General features: G+C 52.4%; 1 protein-coding gene across 5 annotated transcripts; it reads left to right on the forward strand.

Annotated features, from left to right (window-relative positions):
* Positions 1 to 795: 795 nt before the first annotated feature.
* Positions 796 to 25827, forward strand: EWSR1 (EWS RNA binding protein 1). Of its 5 annotated transcripts, none has more exons than XM_054219450.1 (17): positions 796 to 885; positions 3980 to 4016; positions 4266 to 4317; positions 6568 to 6688; positions 12360 to 12546; positions 13913 to 14080; positions 15151 to 15365; positions 16932 to 17112; positions 20018 to 20055; positions 20649 to 20681; positions 21494 to 21612; positions 22196 to 22325; positions 23115 to 23237; positions 23344 to 23521; positions 23952 to 24049; positions 24509 to 24788; positions 25700 to 25827. In XM_054219450.1, exons 1-17 carry the CDS (start codon positions 873 to 875, stop codon positions 25770 to 25772), a joined length of 2046 nt encoding a protein of 681 aa, XP_054075425.1. In that variant the 5' UTR covers positions 796 to 872; the 3' UTR covers positions 25773 to 25827. The 5 variants fall into 5 exon arrangements, with proteins under 5 accessions (XP_054075425.1, XP_054075426.1, XP_054075427.1 ...); XM_054219451.1 differs by having other exon boundaries at positions 20021 to 20055; XM_054219452.1 differs by lacking the exon at positions 25700 to 25827 and adding an exon at positions 25355 to 25613.
* The last annotated feature ends 388 nt before the right edge of the window (positions 25828 to 26215 follow it).

The raw sequence follows: 26215 nt of genomic DNA on the forward strand, positions 1-26215 counted from the left end.
ACACCCACCTACGTCATGCCACCCATGGGACACCCAACCATGCCACGAAATCCATGGGACACCCACCCTTACTGTGCCACCCATGGGACACCTGCCCATGCTACACCACCTATAGGATGCCCACCCATGTCAGGGAATCTATGGGACACCCACCTGTGCCACACCACCCATGGGACACCCACCCACACCATGCCACCCATGGGACACCCAGCCATGCTACACGCCGCAGCCCCCCCAGCACCCTCTGTGGTGCAGTCAGGGTGCTGGGGGACACACACACAGGGTGGCAGTGTGGTGGGGTGACATCACACATGATGTCACCCGTGACATCACGCCATCCCGCACACATTGCGCGGGCAGCGCATAAGGATCCCAGCGCGGGGATGCCGCACGACACCCGGCTTGGCCCGCAGTGTCACTTGCGCGTGACGTGTGACGCCTGGTGACGTCACGCGAAGCCCCTGGCGCCCTTTGCTGGTGTGTGACGTCAGGAGCGGCCCCGCGCACCGCCGCGTGACGCCGGGCGATGACATCACGCCACCACCCCACGCCCCCTGCTCCGAACGGCTCTTGCGCGACGGTCCCTAACGGCCCCGGACTGTACCATCCCGCAGCCCGGCGGGGGGGGGGCAGCGCCCAACGCGGCGGGATAACCGCCCTCCCGAGCGGCGGCCGTCGCGTCCCGGGGAGGCTCCGGTTCCTGGAGGAGGGCGGAGACCGGCGGGGCGGAGCGGGGCGACCTGTCGGTGCGTGGCCGCCCGGCGGCTCCCCCCCCCGCCGCCGTTGTGGTACGTGCCGCCGGGGCCGGGCGGCGCACGCGCAGTGCGGGGCGGCGGCCGGACGTTGGGAGCGCGGAGGAGGAAGGCGAGAAAATGGCGTCGACGGGTGAGCGGGGCCGGGGGGGGACGGGCCGGCTCGGGGCCTCCGCCGCGGCGGGAGAGGCTGAAACCGGGCCCGCCTCCCGCACCCGCCGCCGTCGGGCCCGGGCTGAGCTTGGGGCTGAGGGGAGCGGGGCGGGGACGGCGCCTCGGGACCGGGCCGCGGCCTTATCACGGCGGGGCGAGGCGGAGGGCCCGGGCCTGGGCCTACCCCCGGCGCTGAGGTGAAGGGCTTCGTGGCCCACCTGGCCACCAGCCAGGCCGGGTTCCCCCCAGCACCGCTGTCCCCTCCGGGGGCCGGGACCCTGCGGGCCCTCCCCGGGGTGGCAGTGCCCAGGTTATCTCCGCTGGATGTTTGTTAAAAGGGTGTTTACAACAGCTCCGGCCCCGGCAGGTTCTTTATGCTCTTTCAGGAGATCCCTGCCCTTACTAAAAGCTTCTTGCGTGCCGTCGGCCTTTCTGGTGGCTATTCAGGGCTGTTTCTGATGCAAATGTGATTTCTTTGAATAAAACCAGCGAAGCGTTGTAGAAGGAAACATGTTTTTTTCCGCGAGGGCTCCAACTGGATGCGAACAGGTCAAAATTGAGACTTACAACAATGTGGCAGCATCGCGTTTAAAGTAGTCTTAAAGCTTAGCAGCCAAAGGTCGGGCCTCTCCGTAAAGGCAAATGTCACAAGCCGTGGAGTGCGAGGGGAATATGACTAATGTCACCTTGGAGAGGTGTTTTTTTTATTTTTTTTAAAAAAAAAAAGTCACTAAAGAAACACGTGCCAATGGGATTGTCAAAATGGGGTTTAAAAATACAGCTGTCTTTCCGTTTAATACATGGAAATGTTCTTCCGTGGGAGCTGCTATTTTCGGCTGCGCTATTGTGCTCCTGAGCCTCGTGAAATAGAAGGATGAAGATTAATTTCCCCATGGAAATAAAGGCTCGGAGATGGTTTTAACTAAATGAACCATAATGTATATATTTTTTTTTTTTTTAGCGTTTTTGCCTTAATCTAAATCGGAGCAAATTAAAAGAGAGGGATTACCGGTGAGAAATTGCGAATTCAACACCTGGGTTTGGATTCCTGACACGGGGGAGATGTGGTGTCCAGGTGGGACTGGGGGAAGGCTGCAAGAAGGGTTGTGTGATGGGTGTTTAATTAAAGACCTCGTCCCTAGTTAATTTGGGATGGTGGTGGGTTTCCGGGGGTCTGCCAGCGAGGGATGAAGGTTGGGAAGGTCCATGCTCAGGAGCCTGGCCTTTTTGCAGCAGCCCGGAGAATTGGTAACCCAACGGGGTGCAGAAAATGACAATTAAATGAGGAGTAGGGAGGTTTTGGTGGCTGAAGGGTGAACAGGCGTGGAAAAGAGGGGGCCGGGATGGAGAAGGGGGTACAGCGAGATGGAGGGGTGCTGGTACGAGGGGGCAGTGGGAGAGCGAAGGTGGCTGGGTATTAATGGTTTTTAACGCTCAGGGTATAGCGGAGCTTAGAGCCACGTGTGGACTGAAAAAAAAAAAAAAAGAAAAAAAAGAAAAAAGAGCAGCGCCCCTGAATTTAACAAGTGAGATTTTTCAATATTAAAGATGACAACCTGCAAGGAAAGCAGGAGTGGTGCCAGAGCAGTTTAACAACTTGTGCGGTGCATCTCGTGGAAGCCTTTGGATAGCAGTTCGGCGTCTTTTTTTTTTTTGTGCGCAGGATTTCGGTCGTCTTCCTGGTGTACTCGTACTGATTCCTGCGCTCTGGTGCGAGGTCAGAGTAATTTATACCTGCCAAAAATCGCCACCAGAGTCACGGCATTCCCTTTCCTTGGCCATCAACACACGCCCCAGGGTCTGAGCTCCGGCATCAGCGGAGGGAAGTGCAAAGGAGGAAAAGCTGTGAGCTTACGTAGAGGGGTTAGGAGGAGGAGAGGAAAATTTTATTAGGGGTGAATCCGCGACCTCAAGAAACAGGAGGTTCTGGTGTACAAAACCAGTATTTTCAAAATTATTCCTGGTGCTCCATCACCTTCAGTTGTGAACAGTGTGACAAAGGCATTAAAGCGGTCCTTACAGCCTGGGAATGACTGAAGGCTGTAGGAAGCCATCGGCTGGGTTCCTCAAATTCATAATCTTCAGTTTTCTAACTGAGATCAGCGTACCCTTAGGTGCAATCGCGATAGAAACACTGAAACCTCATCCTGCACGGAACTATTTGGCTCTGCTTGAGAAAAGCTCTACTAACGTCCAGTCAGATGACTTGGCCTGAGCTGCAGATGCGAGCAAGGTCTGAACTCATTCCTGATCCCTGTCCTCGGGACTTTTGTGGTCCCGTGGGAGCTGGAATCTGGCTGGCAAGGTCCGGCCTAAGCGATGAATTCATCGTTTGCTCTAGAAGTTTGGATGGGAACCGGAGTTGCTTGGCGACTTTGAGGGAAAGCGTACATTTAGGAGCTGTAATCATCTCAAATATAGCCTTGTAATTGCCATGTGGACGTATTTTCCATTCCCGCCAGCAGACTAGCGCGGCGTAGATTTTTCTGCTTGGATTTTCAGGATTTCGGTTCTCCTCTAAATCCAGGGCATTGGCGTGGATTGGGGCTTTGGGGAAGGAATTACTGCCGGCTGCCCCGTCTCAAACCCTGCTAGGGGACGAGTGTTAGAACTTTCCAGCCATTTGTTTGAGTCCTTGAAAGTTAAATGGAAAGAGCCAGAGTGAAGCCTGGTGGTTTCTACAGACCCTAAAGCTCAAAACCTGGCCCTTTGAAACCCAAGGCTGGGGGGGGGGGGTGTTTCTGAGTGTTGGCCCCAGCGTTTCTTTTGTTCCAAAACAAAACACCCTCCTGCCAGCCCCCTTGGGTGTCATCCAAGGTGGCAGTTAAATTAAAGTGGGGTCATTTGAGATCAAAGTTGCTGCTGCAAACAGCGGTAACAATGAAGGGAAGAGAGGTTTTGTTTCCTTCAAAAAGACTGAAAAAGTGCATTTACCTTACGCCCTTTTGAAACTGGATTTCCAGCGGTTTATAGCAGCTCTTTCAAGCTGCAGGAGGAAATTCCAGCTGCTGTGCTTTTACACTGTTAATTTTGTTAAGCCTTTGTCAACCTTTTTTCCCCTTCTTTTCTTGCAGATTATAGTACCTATAGCCAAGCTGCAGCTCAGCAGGGGTAAGTAGCATTATGGTCTTATCCCCTCTGTTTTAAAAAGATGTAATATAAGTAGATAATAATTGCGCTTTAATCCTAACTCAGGTATGTTTGCAAATCCGATGGTTTTCCTTTAGCTTTTAGATTTCGTATTGCCGTAGTATTTCAGCAGAAATCATTTGGATATGTGAAAATTGCCTTGCGATACGTGTGTTGCACAGGTCAGAAATACGGGGCTGCATTATAAACGTCTTTAAATTCGTTTTACAGCTACAGCGCGTATGCACCTCAGCCAGCTCAAGGATATGCACAGACCACCCAGGTAAAACGCGGGAGGGATTTATAATTGCCGCTGAATCACATGTCTTCCAGTAAACTACGCGGGGCTCTGCCAGCCGCAAAAATTGCTTAGCGGCAACGTCAAAATCTCTCATTAAAAGTTGTCTTGTAGCTCCTGGCGCAGCCTGAGCTGCTTTCTTAAAGTGAAAATAACGTAAATGTCAAGGAGCCTCAGCAGTCCCCTTCTTTGTTAATATATCCGAGCCTAAGGTGGTTGTTGTTGAGAGGGTTGTAAAAGCCGAATTTGGTGGGTGCTTTACCCAGCGGTGTAGGAGAGAAAAACCCCCCCAAAAAAAAGGGAGGAGGGAAATTGCCATTTGTGAGATTGCAGCAGTTGGGCAACGGAGGAGGAGGGAATAGATTTTTTTTTTTTTTCCCCTGGAGGTATTGTTGCTAAAACTATTAATACTTTCAGTTGGCTAGACTGCAGAATGATGGTGATCTTTAAGAGCTGAATTAAACGATGTTTATTTTTAATCCTTAGAATACAAGTTACTAAAACCACATTTGTATACACGCTCCAAGTATGTTTTCAAAGGTAAACTTTTGTCCCTAAAAAGTGATGTAGGTTCATTTTCCCCCGTCTCTCCAGAGAGGGTTTTTGAAGGGAAAATCCTGCTGCCCAAGAGCGTGGCTGTATTATGGAGATGAAAACCTTCACGTTGCCGTGTTGGAGCAGCTTCAAATTGGTTAATTCTGGTTGAGGCAACAGCTTGGCTTTGGTGCTGCGGGGCTGAGCAGGAGCTGCCTCCCTCTGCCTGCTGCTGCCTGCACAGTCCGAGGCAGGTGAGGCTGCGTGAATACTGTGCTTGCTTGTTCCTGCGGCAGGGTAAGGAGGCCCTTTGTGAAAAATATCGGTGTTACAGGTTCAGTCTTGGCATTTGGGTCGGCTTAAATGAAAGTGACGGTGATTTTTTATTTTGAATAAGCATTTTGAGACAGAACAATTGCAAGAACTGCTACCAAACGTGCAGGTTACGCGGAAGGACAAGTGTGAGAACAGAAGGCTTCAACAACATCCTCTTGTGTGAGACCAAAAACAACTCACCGACTAAACTCAGCTGTAGGCAAATAGCCATGGGAGGTTTGCAGCGTTTCCTGCCTCTTCATGTAGTGAGCTTCCACAGACAGTGACGTATTCAGTCTGGTCAAACATTTTCTACTCTTGGTTAAGATCTGTGGCTGAGTTCAGGGAGTCCAGCTTGTAAGTAACACAGGCTTAGATCCCAAAAGGTGTTTAAGTTCCAGGTTCCCACAGGAGTCAGTAAATCGCTTTGGGAATCTGGACATTAGGGCTGTCTTCGTGTCGCTCCTTGAGCTGTAGCTCGAGTTTTATCCTAAACCAAACTGCTGGCCACACAAAGCTGTTGGTGCCTGAAGTTTGGGGTGAGTGGTTCATGGCACGGCACCGAGGTGGCTCTTTAGCGGGTAAAACTGCAGCACCCGCAGCTCTGCGCTAATCCAGCCACCCCGCGCTGCCCGTCAGAGCAGTTAACGCTGCAGTGCTTTCTTTGGGATCGAGCCAGACGATGGGCAGAAGAGGTCCTTTAGCGATAGTCTAGACTGGAAAATGAGCTACGGGTAAGGTAGGAGTTGAGAGCTGATGTCTTGGAATGCAAAGGCACCGGGATGGGAGTAGCCGTAACTGGAATAGTTTGGAGATGGCAAGCCCTTGGATGCTTCCGCTGATCCCATCCTCAGGTGCCTACATAAGCTCCTGTTTTTCAAATTATTGGCTGATGGACATGAAGAATATTCAGAATAATTTAATTGAAAGCCTCACTAGGTTTCTTCTAGTGAACACTGAAACAGTTTCACGTTGAAATAACTGGCTTATTTTGCTTCGTGCAGTTCTGCCTTCTGAATAGTCCCACTCCCCGTGTTTCACGTTAGCCCTCGGGAGGTATCTGTGAGTGGTGATGGGTTACGAAGCGCTGGATGCTTTCATGTGTTGCTTTACATAAAACAGATGTGTTGTGAAAATATAAGAGGCTGCCCCACTGGTACTGGCCTTGAAAAACCGCATTTGTAACTTCATTATAGATCTGAACTGAATTTTGCATTAGCACCCAAAGTTTCGCAGTAGCCTTGGCTCGATTCTGATTGCTTTCAGTACATCGGGTCACGCAGATCCCTCGGTCTGTGTACATCACCGAAACAGTCTGTGTGTCTCTCTGCGACCCCTGTGAGTCACTTCTCTTCATGAATTAAATTTGTATCGTCTTTGGAGCAGACGTACGGGCAGAGTTACGGAACCTACGGACAACCCACCGACGTCAGCTACACACAGCCCCAGACGACTGCGACGTACGGGCAGACTGCGTATGCAACGTCCTACGGGCAGCCTCCGACCGGTAAGAGCCCCCAGGCCTGCAGGGCTTGACGTGTCCTGGGGAGAGAGTTGAGCTCAAGTCAGCTTTGGGGAACTCCAGCCCAAACCATACTGAATTCTTCTGGGCAGCTCCGATGTGGAAGGGGCTTCCTTCTTCGAGAGCCTTCCTTGAGCGAAGGGTGGTTTAAAATGATGCGAAGATGCAGGTGGGCTGAAAGGGAGTGAATAAACGTGCCCGTGGAATTTTTCAGGGGACGTTTTGGATGTTGGTTCATGCTGTGGCACTGAGCATGGCTGCAGAGCGTGCTGTGCGTAGGGCAAAGCAAACGCGGGCTGCGCTCCGTGGGAGCTTGTACTCTGGCTGCTCTTGAGAACTCGTGTCCTCAGCACTTCGCTTGCCTGAAAAATCAAATGCGTGGAAGTGATGTGTGCCTGTTCTGATAGTGTACCCTCTACTTTTTGTCTCATGCTTCCCACAGTAGAAGGGACCGGTACAGTCTCTCCTGCTCACTCTTGCATGGAAAATGCTGCCTCATCCTGTCTAAACTTGCCGTGTTAACCCTTTAGGTGTCACTTGGTTTTAGTGCTAAAAACGTCCGACATCAGAGTGCGCACACACAGTGTCAGTAAGAATTTGCCAGGCTGCGGTGCTCTTTGCCATCTCCATGGCGCTGTAAGGTCTCCAAGTAACGCGCTTTATGGATAAACTTCCTGAGCACTAATGACGGCCATGAGGAGACGTTTCGGGTGAATCTAACCCCATTGTGCTACCGTTTCCTAAAGGGTGAACAGCGTGGTTAGTCTCGTCCAGATGTCCTGACCAGCACCTTTGCATGTTCCGTGTTGTTGGATTTCCAGTGCAGGAGCGTATGTCACATGTTCAGTAACGCCCTGTAAACTATTCCGATGCGTGCTCTTTGAACTGGAGTTTTGTACGTACGTCTGAATGTCTGAAAGAAACTATTCCGGTATATTTAGACTGAATATTCAGGAGTCTTTGAAAAAGAAAATGGATTTTCCTCCGAGGAGTGCCTTTGGTGCCGTTTTCTGCCGCTTCATCCTTTGCTATGAGAGACATTATAAATGTCTATTAGAGTGGGAGCTTTCTTAAATACTTCCCAAAGCAAGGGAATCCCAGAACAGATAGGCAATCGGGTATCTGGCCTCTGGGGAAATGCTTCACAAGGAAGAGGTGGAGAGAAAATCTTATCCTGTAGTCTATCCACTTATACGGCATTTAAAATACTGAACATCTTTACACCGATGAGGAAAATTTCTGCCTGGCAGTTAGCGCGTGTCCTGCGGAGTGAGAGACAGTACCCTTTAGCCAGCGTTGCTGCGGGTTATCTACGGGGTTTTTTTCCTCTCATTTAAAAGTATACGGACATACATTGGCAGCAAAAAGGATTTGTAGACTTCCAAAATTCCTTTCTTAGGAATGTTTGAGTCCTTTAATCCTTACTACAGACTCCACTCCTGCAGGGGTCACAGGAAGTTGCGCTGTTTATGTTTTTGCTTGTCCCTGAAGAGTATATTTGCTGGAGGAATAATAATATTCGACATCTTTTCTGCACAGCTTCTTTTTTTTTTTTTTTTTAGGGAAAAAAAAAAGCTTCATTTTCTTTTCATCAGAAAAGAAAAAGAAAACTCAGGAAGTGGTCAAGCCAAAGATCGTATCAGACCTTCGAGGGCGATTTGCCTCAGTCCGCGTAGCGTTGGTTTGTGGCAGAACTGTTGATGTTATTCTCCAGGCAGAGTGCCAGCTTGTATTTATTCTCCCTACACCTGCCTCTCCTTGAGGAGCCGGAGCTGTGCAAATGAGACTGGGAGTGCTGAAAGCCTGTCTCCCGCTCTCCCGTCTCTGCCTTTCATACGAAATAAAGCCCGGGGTGTTGCCTGGGGCATACATCTTTATGCCCTAAGAGACGTGCAGTTTTTATGGTTGAATCTCAGTTTCTTTTTCCTAGGCATCGCCTCTTTGTAGCAGAGGAATGCTTGCAATTACTTAAAAGCAAAGTGCCTTTTTTTGTCTTAAAAGCCTGGTTTTTTGGGTGAGATACTGTTGCGGTCAGGGAAATCCAAATCCTGTGCAGATAACACCCTCTCGGGACTCTGCAGGAATGGCAGAAGCGGTTCCTCTGCATCGCCTCAAGCTTCAGATGAGGGTTTTAGCCTGCCCGGGGACCTTTCTGTCCCAATTACTCTGCCATCCAGCCTTGCGGTGACTCCTGGGCTGCCCGAGGTGAGAGTTACTGCCCAATTTGTGCTTCTTCCTTCCCCAAGGCTGTAGGAAAAGGTGGCTTGGAGTCACCCTGGTGGTTTATTACGGAGAAGAGGGGTTCGGGAGCCGGCGGGCTCCTCTGCAGCTCCCCAGACGCCAACTGGATTAGGGGATTAATCGGCAGCGTCAGATCTGTGGTCACGGTTTGCTCTTTAATCACTGTGGTGTATAAGCATGAATTACAAGAGTAAATAAAGAGCTGCATCTGTTACGGTTATTGGCTTTCTAATAACAATGTCATTTGGGGGCAAAAACGTCGTTTCAAATGTCCAAGTGTGAATCTCCTTCAAGTAGCTAAGTGGGAAGTGCTCTCTAAAGACAGCCAGCCCCCACTTCTCTTTTCACCTGTGAAATTTAGGGCTATATTGATTTTATTCTGGTGTGTTCAGAATGTGAAATGAACACTCCCATAGCTGTCTGGGGTGTTTCAGGTAGCCTCTGCGTCCCCTTCTCCAGCCCCTCACTGGTAGAAGATATACATGCCAAACAGGAGTCGGCTCTCTCTGGGCACGCAGACCCCCTGGGTAGCTTTTAATGCTGCTTGCATCAGAGAGGAGCCTCCAAAAACTCCTCCTAGCTAACGTGATGCCTGCTTGTTTCAGAATAAGTCTCTTTGAATCCAGTATTTTCAGTTGATGAGGACCAAATCCTGCAAGCTTCCCCTCCGCCTGAAGAATTCCTAGACTTCAGTAAGGGTTTTGCTTGCAGGCGAGGAAACTGAGCGACATAACTGGACGTAACGCAGGTGATCAGAGTTCTTCTGTTACCTTCTGCTTGCAGTAGCTGTTTTGCAGACTCACCGTTTACCTTCCTGACTGGCAGGGGGAGGCGAGAGGAGTCATGCAATGCAAATGCCCCCCTCAAAAATACAGCCCTCGAGGATTTTCGGAGTACCTGAACTAAATTGTTGAAATGAAAATGTAGAGCAGCGGGTTGTTAAATCGCTGCCTTTGCTTTCTTTGGTACAAACCCTTCCTGCTGAGCACACTCGCACAAGGGAACTGCTCCATCTAGAGCTGAAGCATTAAAATTCAGGATTTTTTTTTTTTTTCCTCCCTTTTATTCTGTTGACCAGTGCGGAGCCAGGTGTTAGCAAACCTGCTCGCTTGCTTGATGGGAGAGGTTGGTGCTGCCAGTAACAGCACTGAGAAAGGGGGCCCAGATGTAGGGGGACCACCCCATGGCTCTGAGTGACAAGAACAGCCCAGGGCAAGGCTGTGGCTTCAGCAGCACTTACTGCAGGCTGTACTTATGCAAACAGCAGGCTTTTTTAGTATGTGGTCAGGCCTCCGCCGGTTTAAATAAGGATTCCTTTAACTTCTGATAGCTGTGCTCTCTGTGGAAATGCCTTGGTGGCTCACATATAAGTGTTTGGACTGTTTAAATTTGTCCGAGGCTCTAAAAATCATGCTTATTTTTTCCTGTTCGGCATAGAATCATAGAATCGCCTAGGTTGGAAGGGACCTTTCAGATCATCTAGTCCAACCATCAACCTAACGCTGACAAAAACCATATCTGTAAGCACTATGTCTGCTCATCTTTTAAATACCTCCAGGGATGGTGCCTCAACCATTTCCCTGGGCAGCCTGTTCCAGTGCTTAATAACGCTTTCAGTGTAAAAATTTGTCCTAATATCCATCCTAAACCTCCCCTGGCGCAACTTGAGACCGTTTCCTCTTGTCTTAAATGTCATCGTCGCATTCACCCCGTTCAGCAACACACTGAGCAGGACTTTACTTTTCGGAGAACAAAAAGTTATAAGGACCATGAAAACTGATTTGCTAGTGATTCGTGCGAGTTATTTCCTGGTGGGAGACCAGTTTACTCTCTGGCTTTCGTGTTTCCAGGTTGCCAGCCCCGCGATGTGGCCACCAGCCTGTGGCCTTCAGCAGGAGGGTGGTGGCGTGGCAAGTCGGGGGGGCCAAGGGCAGGAGGAAGGAGGCTTGTGGGAGCAGGGTGGGGGGGTTTAGAAAGGCTCTTGAAGGTGACAAGAGTGGACGGGCTCGTGTCCCCTTCATCAAGATCTTGAAGCTAACCATAAAACTCAAGAGTGTCGCTCGGGACAGAAAGCTGAAGTTTGGGTTTTTAACTATTGTGCTTTGCAAACTTCCTCTTTTCAGTTCTCTTCCTCTTTACTCGGTGATTCAGGCAGCCGTCGGGAAGGGTCCTGATTTTGTAGCAGGGACAGCGAGATGTGGAAGTCCTGCGGTGCTTTGGGAGGGCACGCTATATTCTGCTGGAAGTACATTTGTTTTGCAAATTAGGGAATCGAAATAAAAAAACCACAGCGCAATTTGCCCAAAATGCTGCGTAATTAGAAGGAAGACTACGTCCCAAGTGTCGTATGTTTATTAAAAATAAGAAGCAATGGAGAAGCTGTTATCTTAATTGATGCAATTAAAATCACATCAACAAGACTGAGACCAGTTGGCTGCTCTTTGGCAATCAATGTTTTATATTTTTAGGAAGTCAGCTTTTGCTAGCAAAAATTTTAATTGATACTTTTTCATGTAAGTCTCCGTTTCTTCATTTGCGAACCTGCTCGCAAGGTTCTTAACTATAAAAAGCCACCGTGTTGATGCCGCGTTTACAGTTCACCTTAGTGACGAGCCAAATGGTCGGCTAAATTATACGGCGGCGGCTGCTGGGAGGACTAGTTTAAATGGAGCTGTTTGGGGCTCTTGGATGTTCTTGTAAAATTGTTCAGAAATAAATGTATGAGCTCGAAGCTTTTTACCTAAACCAAACTGAAATTCTAAGAAAATCGCAGCTACATAAAACATCAGGAGCTACCTTATGCGTCTGGTTTTGACCTTTCTCTTAAGTTAAAGTAAATGTAAAGTGCTTTTCTTTTGTTTCCAGGATTACTGATTTAAAATAAGACTTTGTAAATGGCTCAAAAAGACCTGTCAGGTCAGCCTGGTGCTGGTTTGTGCTTTTATTTTTCAGAAAAGCTGAAAGGATGGGACCGTACTTCTTAAATCGATTGGATTTCTTTTACTTTAGGGCTGACAGGAGCTTTGTTTAGTCTCCCTGTGTTCAGAAGAAGCTGCGTGCCTCGGCTTGCCCTCTGTGTGCTTTATTACATTAGCTGTGAGCTTCGCTTGCTGTAAACAAACAGCCTTTGGATGCTGATTGAAGGGTGGCTTCCAGAAAGCTCCCTGGCTTGCGGTTTTTGGATGGTGAGGGTAAAGCCGGGGCTGTAGGCTGAGGCTTCCCAGGGCAGGGAGTTTCTCTGAGGAACGGGAAGGGGCGGCGTTGGGTTCGTTCAGCATTTTCGGGTGATCTGTGATATTTTTGCAGTGGTAAAAGCGGTGCTGTACCCGAGGTCTGATAAAGCGTCAACAGAAGCGCAATAGCCTGCAATGTTATGAGTGAAGGTCGCCGGAGTAATCGTTGCTGTCTGTTGTAGGTTATACCGCCCCGACTGCCCCCCCGGCGTACAGTCAGCCCGTCCAGGGGTACGGCACAGCCGCCTACGATACCAACACTGCTACGGTTACCACCACCCAGGCTTCTTACGCAGCACCGTCCGCTTACGGCACCCAGCCCGCCTACCCAGCCTACGGGCAGCAGCCAGCAGCGTCCGCTCCCCCAAGGTAACGTCGGGCTCCTCTCTTCCTCCGAAGGCTGGGTTTGCTCACCCAGCTCACCACCAGCCGGACTGGGGCTCGCTGGTTTTGCTTAGGCTTCTTTCTCTGCCTGTTGTGCATGAGCTTTGCTCTTGCTGCACCCGATGCCGTCGCGTTTCAGGGCTGGGGGAAGCGGCGTAGGTAGGTTCTGCTCCGGCAGGGTGAGTCAGCGCTGTTCCTGGGAGATGCAGAGAGCAACCAAGCAGCAAAAATGGGCTCTTGACTCACCACGTAGAACAGAAAAAGGACCAGTCTGATCTGATCCTGAGTCACAGGGTCAGGCAGGATACTCTTACGTACTGTGACTTCTGGAGTGGGTTCACATGCTGAAAACAATTTCCTTTTTAAATCCCTTGTGTCTGGGCACTCTCAATAGTATATTTAGTTTAATTGTTTGCTCAGGATAGGAAAGTTTCAGAATACATAATGGAAACTTGCTTAGTAGTGAGTAAAAACTGCTTTATTCGTTTACCTGATGTTTGTAGCAACCACTCCAGTAAGGAAAGGCGGAGCCTGGCACAGCTCGGTCCGTGTCTGTCAGAGTAGACTTTAAGTATGAATCCTGACATCATTTAAAATATTTTTTTCCCAGCTTGTACAACAAAAGTAGCTTAACTGTGATGAACACTTCGAGATTATGAACAGTATGGGGCAAATACAAAAGGAGACATGCGAGTCACATGCGAAGTGTTCTCTTTCTTTTCAGGCCTTGAGAGTTAATACTAAACATCGAATCATAGAATACTTTGGGTTGGAAGGGACCTTTAAAGGTCACCTCGTCCAGCCCCCAGCATCCTTTCCCTTTCATCGGATAACGTGTGTGGGGCAATATCTGCTTGCACTGGATTCTACACCAAACAACGGTGCATTTAACTGACAACATTTCTGGCTGTTTTCGAGCTAATCGTTTCCAAGCGTTGTGTAAAACCAGCTTGAGCGGAGGGGCAGTGCTGCTGCCCGCTCTCCTGCCTGTTTCACATCCTCGACTTGATTCTAGAGCCAAAGTCTAAATCCCCTGCCTTCGATTTCGGGATGCAGCTGGTGAACAGAAGTTGTAGTACTCTGTGCTCCCTGTTCAGGATGCTGCACGGGCATTTCCTGATGGCAGGGGACTGTGCGAATACCCAGTCAGCAGGTGCTAAAATATTTAGTGTTTAATGAGCATCTGTAAGCTGCTGCCGGAGTGATGGACACCGATGCGGGGCCAGTTTGTACTCTACCCAAAGAAGTTGGTAGTGCCGTTCTGTCTAGGGGGGATTTCTGAGCACTTCCGCTGCTACCAGAGGTGGGGGTTTGCACCCATGTTTCCTTCTTGTTCCATATTGCCCCGTAGACCCCAGGATGGCAGCAAACCAGCAGAGACCAGCCAGCCGCAATCGAGTACGACAGGCTACAGCCAGCCCAGCCTCGGGTATGGACAGAGCAACTACAGCTATCCTCAGGTGCCTGCCAGCTACCCCATGCAGCCGGTCACCGCGCCTCCCTCCTACCCTCCTACCAGGTAACTCTCCCGGCAGGCCGAGCCTTGTGCAGCTGGTGTGGGAATTTCCAGGTTAGCTTGGGGAAGAGGGGTTTTCTCAAGGGATTTTAAAAAAAAATAGGTGTAAAAGGAGGTTTGGTGTCCTGGGAGGAGGGAGGTGTCGTTCTTGTTGGGGCACTTCTTGTCACAGGGAAGATGCAGCTATCACAGAATGGTCAGGGTTGGAAGGACTTTCAGAGATCTTCCAGTCCAACCGCCTGCCAGAGCAGGGTCACCCAGAGCAGGTTCACAGGAACTCATCCAGGCGGGTTTGGAATGTCTCCTGGGAAGGAGACTCCACAGCCCCTCTGGGCAGCCTGTGCCAGTGCTCTGGCACTCTCAAAGTAGAGAAGTTTTTCCTTGTGTTGAGATGGAATTTCCCGTGTTCCAGTTTGTGCCCGTTGCCCCTTGTCCTGTCCCCGGGCACCACTGAAATGAGTCTGTCCCCATCCTCTTGCCACCCGCCCTTTAGATATTGATAAGATATTTATAAGCTATGATTGAGTGCATAAGTGTCTCTGCGGACACACCTGCGATAGCAAGGCAAAACAATGACAAATGTTTTTAAGAAATTTCCCAGATGTGGAGTGTGTCACAGTGATCTTTTGCTGCCTCCTCGCACGTGGCTTTGACGACAAGCTCACCTCTTCCCCTCAGCTGTCTTACGCTTCTAAAGTATATGTTCTGAAATTCTCAAAGCCTGAGATGCCCGAAGGAGGAACTGTATTATTATCTACCAGCTAAAAATATTTCAGTGCCAAGGCAGAAAGGGAGACCGTTACCTGCGTTGCACTGATGTTGGCCCTGGCACTTCTGCTTTTTTCTGGAGGTATAAATAAATTGTGAACGGTGGCATGGATTTTGCTTTGAGCAGTCGACCAGGTTTGTCTCCTGCCACCAGACCAGCCTCCGTAGGGTGACTCACCTTTTTAAATGGTTTACACCAGTACATATGGCTTATAATTGCATTACCTTCGTGTGTGAGCCACTTCTGCAGCCTCATGCGCGTTCCCAGGGAATTGGCTCATCTTTCCAATGCTTTTGTCTTCCAGCTATTCCTCCACACAGCCAAGCAGTTACGATCAGAGCACTTACTCCCAGCAGAGCACCTACGGGCAACAGAGCACCTACGGACAACAGACCAGCTATGGCCAGCAAAGCAGCTACGGGCAACAGCCGCCCCCGACTAGTTACCCGCCCCCGACCGCATCCTACAGCCAGGCCCCGAGCCAGTACAGCCAGCAGAGCAGCAGCTATGGTCAACAGAGTGAGTGTGCTCAGCGGAGCCGCCTTCTTGGGGAGGAAAAGCTCTGTCTGCCTTGGCCTTGCGGGGTGGGCTGGCTCTGAAGGGGGCTCGGCGTTACTTTGGGTGTCCAAGCTTGCAGCTGTGTTGAAGGGAGAGCGTGCCGTAGCTGGGTTTTGCCCTTTCTCACTGAAAAACGGCTTGCCTGGGGCAAATCGTGATACTCCCCTCAGCGCGGCGAAGGTGAACGGGTGGTTGGAAAACACAGAAACGCAAAGTAACTGCTGTGGCTGGAGCAGGCAAGACTTGGTGTAAACGATTCTGTTTGGCCAGTCCTGCAGAGGTCGGAGTGGTAGGGCCTCATGGCAGGTTTGATTCTGCAAACGGAAAGCGGCGCCTCTCTCCTTAAATTAACGCTGTTGCTGTAAGCGCTGTAGCAAACGGTTGTCATAGAATCATAGAATCACCCGGGTTGGAAGGGACCTTTAAAATCGAGTCCAACCATCAACCCAACAGAGCCCAAACCACCACTAACCCGTGTCCCTCAGCACCGCGTCTGCCCGGCTTTTAAATACTTCCAGGGATGGTGATTCAGACACTTCCCTGGGCAGCCTGTTCCAATGTTTAATAACTCTTTTGGTGAAGAAATTTTCCCTAATATCCATCCTAAACAGAATCACAGAGTCGTAGGGTTGGAAGGGACCTCTAGAGATCACCCAGTCCAACCCCTTGCCAGAGCAGGGTCACCCACAGCAGGTGGCACAGGAACGCGTCCAGGCGGGGTTGGAATGTCTCCAGAGACGGAGACTCCCCCACCTCTCTGGGCAGCCTGTGCCAGGGCTCTGCCACCCTCACAGCAAAGAAGTTCCTCCTCATGTTGGGACAGAACTTCCCATGGTCAAGTTTGTGCCCGTTACCCCTTGTCCTGTCCCTGGGCACCACTGAGAAGAGCCTGGCCCCATCCTCCTGACACCCACCCTGGAAGTATTTATAAGCATTGATAAGATCCCCCCTCAGCCGTCTTTTTTCCAGAGTGAAGAGACCCAAATCCCTCAGCCTTTCTTCATAAGAGAGATGTTCCAGTCCCCTCAGCATCTTGGTGGCCCTTTGCTGTCCCCTCTCCAGCAGTTCCCTGTCCTTCTGGAACCAGGGAGCCCAGAACTGGACCCAGCACTCCAGATGCGGCCTCCCCAGGGCAGAGCAGAGGGGGAGGATGACCTCCCTCCACCTGCTGGCCATGCTCTTCTTGATTGATGCCCCCCAGGATGCCATTGGCCTCCTTGGCCACCAGGGCCCATTGCTGGCTCATGGGCATCCTGTTGTCCCCCAGGACTCCCAGGTTTCTTCCCACAGAGCTGCTCTCCAGCGGGTCACCCCCAACGTGTCCTGGTGCGGGGGGTTATTCCTCCCCAGGTGCAGCACCCTCCACTCGCCCTTGTTGAACCTCCCCTGGCACAACTTCAGGCTGTTTCCTCTTGTCCTGTCACTTGTCATGATTATGTTCCGGTGCTGGAGGCAGGTTAAGGGGCTTAAAAAGGGAACAGGCAGCTTCGACCCACTCTCTAACGTTTTTATTACAAAATTCCTCAGGCTCATTCCGTCAGGACCATCCTAGCAGCATGAACGTATACGGACAGGAATCCGGAGGCTTTTCAGGCCCAGGAGAGAACCGGAATATGAGCGGCCCTGATAACCGGGGCAGGGGAAGAGGGGGATATGATCGCGGAGGCATGAGCAGAGGTGGGCGGGGAGGAGGACGCGGTGGAATGGGGTAAGAGCAAATCTTTTCTCCTTTTATCTAATTCTGTTTTACCCATAGGATTTGAAATGAAAAGAAGGGACTGAAAGGTTGACATTCCCAACGGTACTTCCATGGAGAACATCTCCATAGCAGCATTGCTTCTAATCCATGGAAATATTATCCTAGGGGAAACAGGAGCAGGATCTACTTTTTTCTGTCCTGCAGCTGGTTGGGCCCCAGGGGTGGGGGGGATTTAGGGGTATTGCTCAACCTGGAACTTTCAGCTCCCTTCATGGTTACGCAGAGGTGAAATCCTCGGTGGGGTTTAACAGTAACTCCGGATCGAACACACACAAACCTTCCGCCAGGTCCAGGAGTCACTCCCTGTGCCTCGGTAGTGGGGATCTTGAGAGTTCAGGTATGTAACAGGGCAGAAGCCTGCTGTGAGCCCCGTGTCACGCCGTCAGCCTCTTCACCTCGGCAGTAGCATGCAGAGCTACGCCTGTAAGCGTACGCCCGGGGCAGATTGCTGCCGGCGAAGCCATGACTCTGAGTGGCCAGAACACTTAGAGCTTGGTTGGAACGTGAAAAAAGACCCTGAGAAAGTAAAAGAGATCTGGCTTGGCTCCCAGGACCGCTCCCCCTCGGAGCTTTCAGGTGGTCTAAACCAGTTTGGCCATTTTAACTGATGGCAAAATCTGGTTTGGTAAACCTGTGCCTTCAGGTCGGCAGTGTGTCTGCCTGTCCGTGATGTTTATTAGCGGTGAGGAAGGAGAACTAATCCCAAAGGCTCCTAAGAGAAGGAAAACGTAGCTTTGTGTGTGTTCCGTCCCTTCACACCGTCGTTCAGAGCTATGCAGAGTGTCCCTAGGTGCACGCTGGAGACGGGGCGTGGGATGCGCGGTGCCCAGCCCTGCTGCTCGGCAGGGCAGCCGGAACTGCAGCTCCTTCTCGAAAGGCAACTTCTTAAGGCGTTTTACAACCTGGTGGCAACCAGAGTTTGGCAATCGATAGTCCCATTCTGCATAGCTCTGTCGAAATGAATTGAAGTGGCATGAAATCTTTATCGGAGAAATACAACTACCGGTGTATGGAAATAAAAGAAAAAGACCGGCTTGTGTTGGAACGCAACTGGTTTGAATTGGCTCGAGTGGAACAGAGTTCCGTGGTTCTGCATAAAGATTTCACCCATGATGTATTTGTCGCTAACGGTTTTTTAAGTAGATGTAGGCACCTGAAATATCTATCATCACATCTTAAAATTTCTAGCCCCTTCGGAGCTTCTCATGCAAAAGATTTGTCACCTGCCTCTTGATTTCGCACCCCTTAATCCGAGCTGAAATTGCGTACGTAGCGATTTCCGCCCGACTAGACCGTTACAAAGGGTCCCCTGCTTTATGGACGTAGACTTTCTGCTGTCCGTAGAAAAGGGGGCCTTCCTTTGAACGCCAAAGGGGCAGGTAGGGGAACTCGGCCCTTCTTATCATGCTGTGGTGATGGATTTCAGTGTCTCCGGCAGGTAAGGAGCTCGATGTTATTAACGTGCCCTTTTTCATTGCCTCAATTATTTTATATTTTCATTGGCTGTTAAACATGGAAACTTTTTAACATGCTTTGTCGCATTTATATGCTACAGGTTACAAAGTGAGAGCCTTGTATACACTTCAATACTTAAAAAGTACCCGTACTCAGTACTCAGCCGGCAGCATAATGAAAAGTGGGACTAGACACGGTGTCCATATGGAGAGGAAAAATATACATAGAATATTTTTAACCAAATGTATTCATTGTATAAATGGAATCCTTCTGTAACTTTGGTAACTGCATACTTGTTGTTTGGTAATAAAACCAGAGGAGGTATACTACTTTAGAATTGTGTAACGTTAAAAAGTGTAAACGTATGTGTTTAAAAAGAGAGACATTACGTAAATGGTGTGTACTTTAACGAAAGGAGGCAAAGCTGCATGCAACAGCTTGAAACTGTGTATTGACAACTTTCCCCCCCCCCCCCCAGTATTAGAGGTGCAATACTTGCTAGAAAATAGGCGGTGCTCTCCCTCCTCTGCTCCTCGCCTTCCAACCAGCTTTGGGTCTCGCCGAAAAGAGCGAGAAACCTCCAAATCGTCCTTTTTTCAGGTGGCATTTTCCTAATTAAAGCGGCGCTTAGAAAGCAGCCTGAGCTTTCGCCGAAAGCTGCGGCCGTCAGTTGGCGTTGGCACGTGCCGCAATCTGCCGTGCTGGGCTGTGTCCACAAAGCTGCACCCCAGGCCTTCGAGCCCCCGCTGTATTCTGTAAGTCCTCCCTCCGCAGAGACTTGTTCAATCCAGTAGCGACCTGAATGTATGGCTTTCTACCGAGGTTTTCTTTTTTTTTTTTTTAGCAGAAATGTCAAGCTGAACTGTGTTGTAGGTAATCGCGTATGGTTGTCTCCTACCTTTTTGAACTGTTAATGTCAGGGACCCGCGGGCTCGTTTCGCTCTCCTGCTGCGAGAGGCTGAGGGTGCACCTTTATGTACACACAGAGGGGAGGGAGTTGACCAGCAAACGACCTCGCGATTGCTCGGAAGCAAAAGCCCGATTTATAACGCTTGAAAAACCTATATATATATTTTTTTTTTTTTATTATTATTATTATTATTTTTTATTTTTTTTTTTTGGCCAAGTATTGCACTGATAATACCCGTACGAGCCATGCCGAGGGTACCGACAGCAAAGTGGTGTCTAAAACCAGAGAAGCGAGGTTGCGTTATATGTAAAAGGAAATTTGAGCGAGCTGCCCTGAAGAAAGGCCTAGTGCCGAGATGAGAGAGAGAGAGACAGATGCATTGTTTGGAGATGTTTAGCCAGTGCCCTTCTTCCCAGTGAGCCGCAGAGGCTCAGAGCGGTACTGGCTTTGTAAAGGGAAAGGCCTTCATTTCTTCGTTTATCCCCCCAGCAGCGCTGGAGAGCGAGGTGGCTTCAATAAGCCTGGTGGTAAGTTTTTGAGCATTACAATGGATAGTGTTAAAAAAAAAAAAAAAAAAAAAAAAAAAAAAAAATTTGCAGTCAGTTTTTAGAACAAAAGTGTAATTTTTATTAGTTTTAAGTGGTTAAAATGACGTATGCAACAAGACTGTAATGGGTACTGCCGGCGATGCCTAGGGGTACGCGGTTACAGGACACAGGGTAACGTGGACGAATTGAGCAACCACTTCTGTAATTTGGGGGAAATAAATGGTTTGGCTTTAATAATATTTTTTTTTTTTTTTTTTTTTTGTAAAGTAACTTTTTATTAATGACTGTTAAAACTAATTGGCCTGGTAGAGAGGAAAAAAAAAAAAAAAGGAAAAAAGGAAAAAAAAAAAAAAAAGCGTACTAGCGGTTAATGGTTTGAAAGGCTGCTAAAAATAGCAAACCGATCACCAAGTAAAAAGGTGCATTGCTGATGTTTTTGCAATGCGGGTCAATTTGAGTTTAACCAGCGCCGTGGAACGGTGGTTATAAGTAGATAGCGTTGTGTGTGTCGGTTCTTCGGCCTGCAAGGCCTGCACTAACACGCCTTCTTATGATTCTTTCCCGACTGGCAGGACACATGGAAGAAGGACCTGACCTTGATTTAGGTAATTCCCAATAACCGCTCTCTCCTGACCTCGTTGAAATTGAGAATTCTGTGCCTGGTTTCCGCTCCGGATGAGGGCCGCAGCCACGGGGAAGACGGAGCACCCCCCCCCCCCCGGCGCGTCCTTCTGTAGGGACGAGAGGATGCTCCCCCGTTCGCGGTCTTTTTCTGGCCATTTCATTTATTTCTCGATTCTCGATTCATCAGAACGGCCGGACTGGTGGAAAAAACCGCTTGTCTTTGGGAGATGCTTCTCTGCGGGAGCTCGGGGGGCTTTTGCGGGGGGGGGTTCGTTGGTTCAGCAGACAGCCCTTTTTCAGGCAGCCTTAGCCCGGAGCTTGTACGCGCTGGTCCAGCAGCCTTCTCTCGTGCCACCGCTGGCCCGTGGCCGTGCGGCTCTTTCCTTCCTGCTGCGCAGGCGCCGCTGGAAGTTGTGCGTCAGCTTCCAGGAGCGGCACCTTGCTGCGGAAAGGCGGGGGGGGGGTGCGGGGTGGATGTCCCTGTGTGGGAGCCCGAAGAACAGGAAGGTTTTTCCTCGCAGCTGGGATGTCTCCCGTCAGGAGCGAGGGGTGTAACGGCGCGGTTCTGCCGGCGCTGGGTGGGCGCGGGTGTCTGGACGCAGCGCAGCCCGGCTCTCGGCTCCTCCCCGCTCTCGGCGCCGGGGTTTTCGGGTCACTTCATAAATAACGCTCGTGGAGAGCGAAGCCGCGGCTGGCTGGGGTTGGGGACAGGGATGAGGTGATGAAAAGCGCTCCCTTCTGTTGTATCGCTGCCTTCCCCCTCCCTCCAGTGACACCGTCAATTGTCTCCTAGGCCCACCTATGGACCCAGATGAGGACTCGGACAACAGTTCGGTTTATGTGCAGGGACTCAATGATAATGTGACCCTGGAGGAGCTGGCGGACTTCTTCAAACAGTGCGGTGTCGTCAAGGTGAGAAGGACCACGCGAGCACAGGTCGGCCTCCGGCTGGCGGGGCACGAGGGGAAGGGATTGCCCACCTCCTCCCTGCCCCGCGGCTGTCTCCACGTGTAGCCCTTCCGTCTCCACGTCTCTGGCTTGGTAGGGTGACCACAGCCTGGTGGCCTTCCCCTGTAGCTCAAGCCTTCCCAAAGGACCTTTGCAGGGTTTGTCCCTCATCGGCGTGATGAGGCGTGTGGAAGCGCCAGCGTTTACAGGGGCGGAGGAAACGCGCCTCTGCGCATCTGGTGGGACGTGTGGCGGCGTGAGGGGTCGGGGTGGCGTGAGGGGTCGGGGTGGCGGGGAGAGGGAGGGGGATGCGGGGAGGCCGTAGGTCAATCCTTGCGCGTGGGAGGAGCGCAGCGCTGTTCTGGGCCCGTTCCTTCCCTCCTTGGGTCGGCTGGGCCGTAGGTGCCACCCATGGTAAGCCAGAGGGGCCCTTTCTTCTTGCCCAAGTGGCAAGTTGTCTCAAGGCAAAAGCAGAACAAAGGAGAGCAAATCCCCGCTCAGCTTACGGGGAGACGTGACTCGAGGTGACGTTTTGCTGTCCCGGTAGATGAACAAGAGGACTGGGCAGCCCATGATAAACCTCTACATCGACAAAGAAACCGGCAAACCGAAAGGTGACGCCACGGTGTCTTACGATGACCCGTCTACCGCCAAAACAGCCGTGGAATGGTTTGATGGTGAGTAGGTGGGGGGGGTGAGTTGGGATGGAATCGCCGCGTGCTCCATTTCAAAACTCAATTCTTGTCCGGCCGAAGCCAGCGTTTCCCTCCCCGGTGCGCAGAGGATCGTAGGCATTTAGGGTTAGCTCCGGGCGGGCAGGCTTTTGCCGAAGAAGTTCCTGGTTTTTAGCTGGAACAGATAAGCGCGGTGCTTGGGTTGTGGTCGTCCTTAGTTTGCTCAGGCTTCCGTCACCTGCTGTAGAATCACGGAATCGCTTTGCTCGGAAGAAACCTTTCAGGTCATCGAGTCCAACCGTTAACCCAGCACTGCCAAACCCACCACTAACCCCCGTCCCTCAGCACCGCGTCTGCCCGGCTTTTAAATACCTCCAGGGATGGCGACTCCGCCACTGCCCTGGGCAGCCTGTTCCAGTGTTTGGTGTAGAAATTATTCCTAATATCCATCCTAAACCTCCCCTCGTGCAACTTGAGGCCATTTCCTCTTGTTCCCTGAGAGAAGAGACCGACCCCCTCCCTCACTACACCCTACTTTCGTGGAGCTGTAGGGAGTGAGAAGGTCTCCCCAACCTCCTTCTCTGCCCGTCTCCTGGAGATACCCGTGATAGACGCGCCGTCTCCTGCAGCGGGGCTTTATCGCAGGTGGAGTTTTGCCTTTTCGCTGTGTTTGACGCTTGGGTCAAGTTTTCCCTGTGATGATTGACGCGGGGCAGTTGCGTGCGATACCGGGGCGCGTTGGACACCCTGGGGCACAGGGTGACGCTCTGGCCCTTGTATCCCTCCTCCTAGGGAAGGATTTCCAGGGGAGCAAGCTCAAGGTGACCCTGGCGCGGAAGAAGGGCCCCATGAACAGCCTGCGGGGTGGGATGCCCCCTCGGGAGCAGCGGGGAATGCCCCCCCCTCTCCGCGGAGGTAACCTCCACCCCCCCCCCGCCCCCCAGGAGCTCAGCGCCCGCTGAGCTGCGCCCTGTCCTCCCTGGGCGGCATCTCCCGGGATTCACCGAGCTTTTCCTTGCAGGGCCAGGGGGACCCGGTGGCCCAGGGGGTCCCGGTGGCCCCAGCGGCCCCATGGGCAGGATGGGAGGCAGAGGTGGAGACAGGGGTGGCTTCTCCTCAAGAGGACCACGGGGATCCAGGGGAAACCCCTCCGGCGGCAGCGTCCAGCACCGAGCCGGTGACTGGCAGTGTCCCAATCCGTGAGTACCCGCAGCGTTCCAATCCGTGAGTATCCCACGCCTCGCAGCTGCTGCCACCTCGCTGGTCACTCCCGCGCAGTGACAGCAGCCGTCTCTCACCTCAGCGCGCCGAGGGGGCGCTTCGGTCTGAGGTGCTGGCCGGGATAAATAGGCTTTTCCCAAAATAACTTGCGGGACCTTCCGAGGGAGTTCCTTTCTCCCATCCGGAGCAGGGGGGAGCGGGCTGGTGTCACTGCCTGCGGGGCTGGGGCTGAAGGAGTGGCCTGGCCACCCCCTCCGCAGGCTGGGTAAGCTGGGCTGATGCACCTGCCCCGGGGTCCTGCTCACCAGCTTTGGTGTCCCCCCTCCTGCCGACGGCCAAGCAGCAGTTCCGAATGTTATCCAGCCAGGAATGCCATCCCGATCTTTGCTAACTGGCATTTCTACCCAGGGGATGTGGAAACCAGAACTTCGCCTGGAGAACGGAGTGCAACCAGTGCAAAGCTCCGAAACCAGAAGGGTTTCTCCCCCCGCCTTTCCCCCCTCCAGGTGGGTGTGTGGTAGGTTCACGGCGGGGCTGGAGGCACCCGGTTCCCAGCGAGCCGGGGCTGGGGCTCCTCGGGGAGCGGCTCTTTCCAGCCCTGGGAGCTGCGGGGGCTTCATCCCTCCTTCAGCTGTGAAGCGGAGCCTGGGACGGCTCTTCCCGCTCTCCCTCCTGCACCTTCCAGCCCATCCGGAGCTGCCCAGGCTCCTCCTTGGGGCTCTCCAGCGCTTTTTGGTTCCCCAAAGCACCACTTTCACCTCATTAAGCAGCATCCTCTTAACGAGCCTCGTCTCTCCTGGCTCTGGAGGAGAAGCGTTGGTTGCCCTCGGGCTTCCCAATGGCTCCGGGATCTTCTCCCGTTCGTGGTGCCGGAGCTGGGATGCGCCAGGTCCAGCGGGGCAGGGTTTGGGGGGGCTGGCGGAGCATCTCCCCTCGGCTGGCTCTGAGGGTCTTCTCTCGCCCAGGCGGAGACCGTGGTAGAGGCGGCCCCGGGGGGATGCGAGGCGGACGCGGAGGTGGCCTCATGGACCGCGGGGGACCCGGTGGCATGTTCAGAGGTGGCCGCGGTGGAGACAGAGGGGGATTCAGAGGAGGCCGGGGAATGGATCGAGGTGGCTACGGAGGAGGCGGCCGGCGAGGAGGAGGAGGAGGAGGAGGCCCTGGGGGCCCCCCGGGACCCCTGATGGAGCAGATGGGAGGCGGAGGCAGAGGCGGGCGGCGCGGAGGACCAGGAAAGATGGACAAGTACGTATTGAGGGGGGGGCGGGCAGGGAGGGGAGAGACCCTGATGGGGTGACAGAGGCATTGGGGAGGGAGGGGGGGGGGGTGGCACTGGGGGCCTCCGCACCTTCCCCTGGGGGACTAGGGTGGGTTTGGGTGATGGGGTGAGCAGCTGGGGGGGCAAATGGGTGATGGGATGAGCGGGTTGGGGGGTGAGCGGGTGATGGGGCGAGTGGGTCGGGGGGGTGAATGGGTGATGGGATGAGTGGGTCGGGGGGGCGAGCGGGTGATGGGGCAAGTGGCTGGGGGGGTGAATGGGTGATGGGATTGAGCGGGTTGGGGGGCAAGCGGGTGATGGGGCGAGCGGCTGGGGGGGGAAGCGGGTCAGGGGGTGATGGGGTGAGTGGGTTGGGGGGGGGCAAGTGGCTGGGGGGGTGAATGGGTGATGGGGTGAGCGACTGGGGGGGGACGGTGAGGGGCTGGAGGGGGCAAGTGGGTGACGGGGCGAGGACCCTTCCCCATCCCGGGGGGGGGGTGGCCCGGGGGTGCCGCGACTGACCCCTGCTCTGTCCCTCTCCCTCCACCCTCAGGGGCGAGCACCGCCAGGAGCGTCGAGACCGGCCCTACTAGAGCCGCACCCCCCACCCCCCCCCCGGCCCCCCCGCAGAGCTGCATTTACTACCAGATTTATTTTTTAAACCAGAAAAGGAAAAAAAAAAAAAAAAAAAAAAGTTTTAAATTTATAATTCCATATTTATAATGTTGGCCACAACATTATGATTATTCCTTGTCTGTACTTTAGTATTTTTCACCGTTTGTGGAGAAACATTAAAACCAAGTTGAAGGGTAGCGTGCCGAGTTATCTTTTTTTTTTTTCCCTCTCTCTCCCCCCCCCACTTTTCTCTTTCAAAAACGGTTGTTTAACAAAAACGAAGCCCCCCCGCGTTCCCCCCCCCTCCCGTCGTGAGCATGCTGTGCGCCAACCCCGGGGGCGGCGCTGAACTGTAACGCTGTTAATGGTTGTGATGGTTTTTCTTTTTCTTCTCTCTTTTTTTTTTTTTTTTTTTTTTTTTTTTTTAAAATAAAATAATAAAATTCCCGCTGTTTATAACCGAACCCACTTCTGGCCTCTCTTGAAGAGCATCCCTGCCCCGGGGGGCTGGGGGGGGGCGGGGGGGGGGAGAAGGGGAGGGGGGGGGGGGGTGGCCTTGCGTGTGTGTCCCCCCCAACAAGGGAGGGACCTTCCCGGTGGAGGGTGGGGGGGGCCGGATCCGTCCCCGCCCGCCCCCGCCGTCCCAGCCCTTTCTGGGCCGCCTCCAACTTCCCGGCCGGGGCGCGGCGGCGGCGGTCGCTGCCCGTTCCCGTTCCCGCTCCCGCTCCCGTTCCGCGTCCCCCGGGGCCGGCGAATGGCGGCGGGGGCTACGCGGGGCCGGGCGGCGGCGGCGGCGGCG

Source organism: Rissa tridactyla, chromosome 13 (genome assembly GCF_028500815.1).
Source record: "Rissa tridactyla isolate bRisTri1 chromosome 13, bRisTri1.patW.cur.20221130, whole genome shotgun sequence".
NCBI classification, from domain to species: Eukaryota; Metazoa; Chordata; class Aves; order Charadriiformes; family Laridae; genus Rissa; species Rissa tridactyla.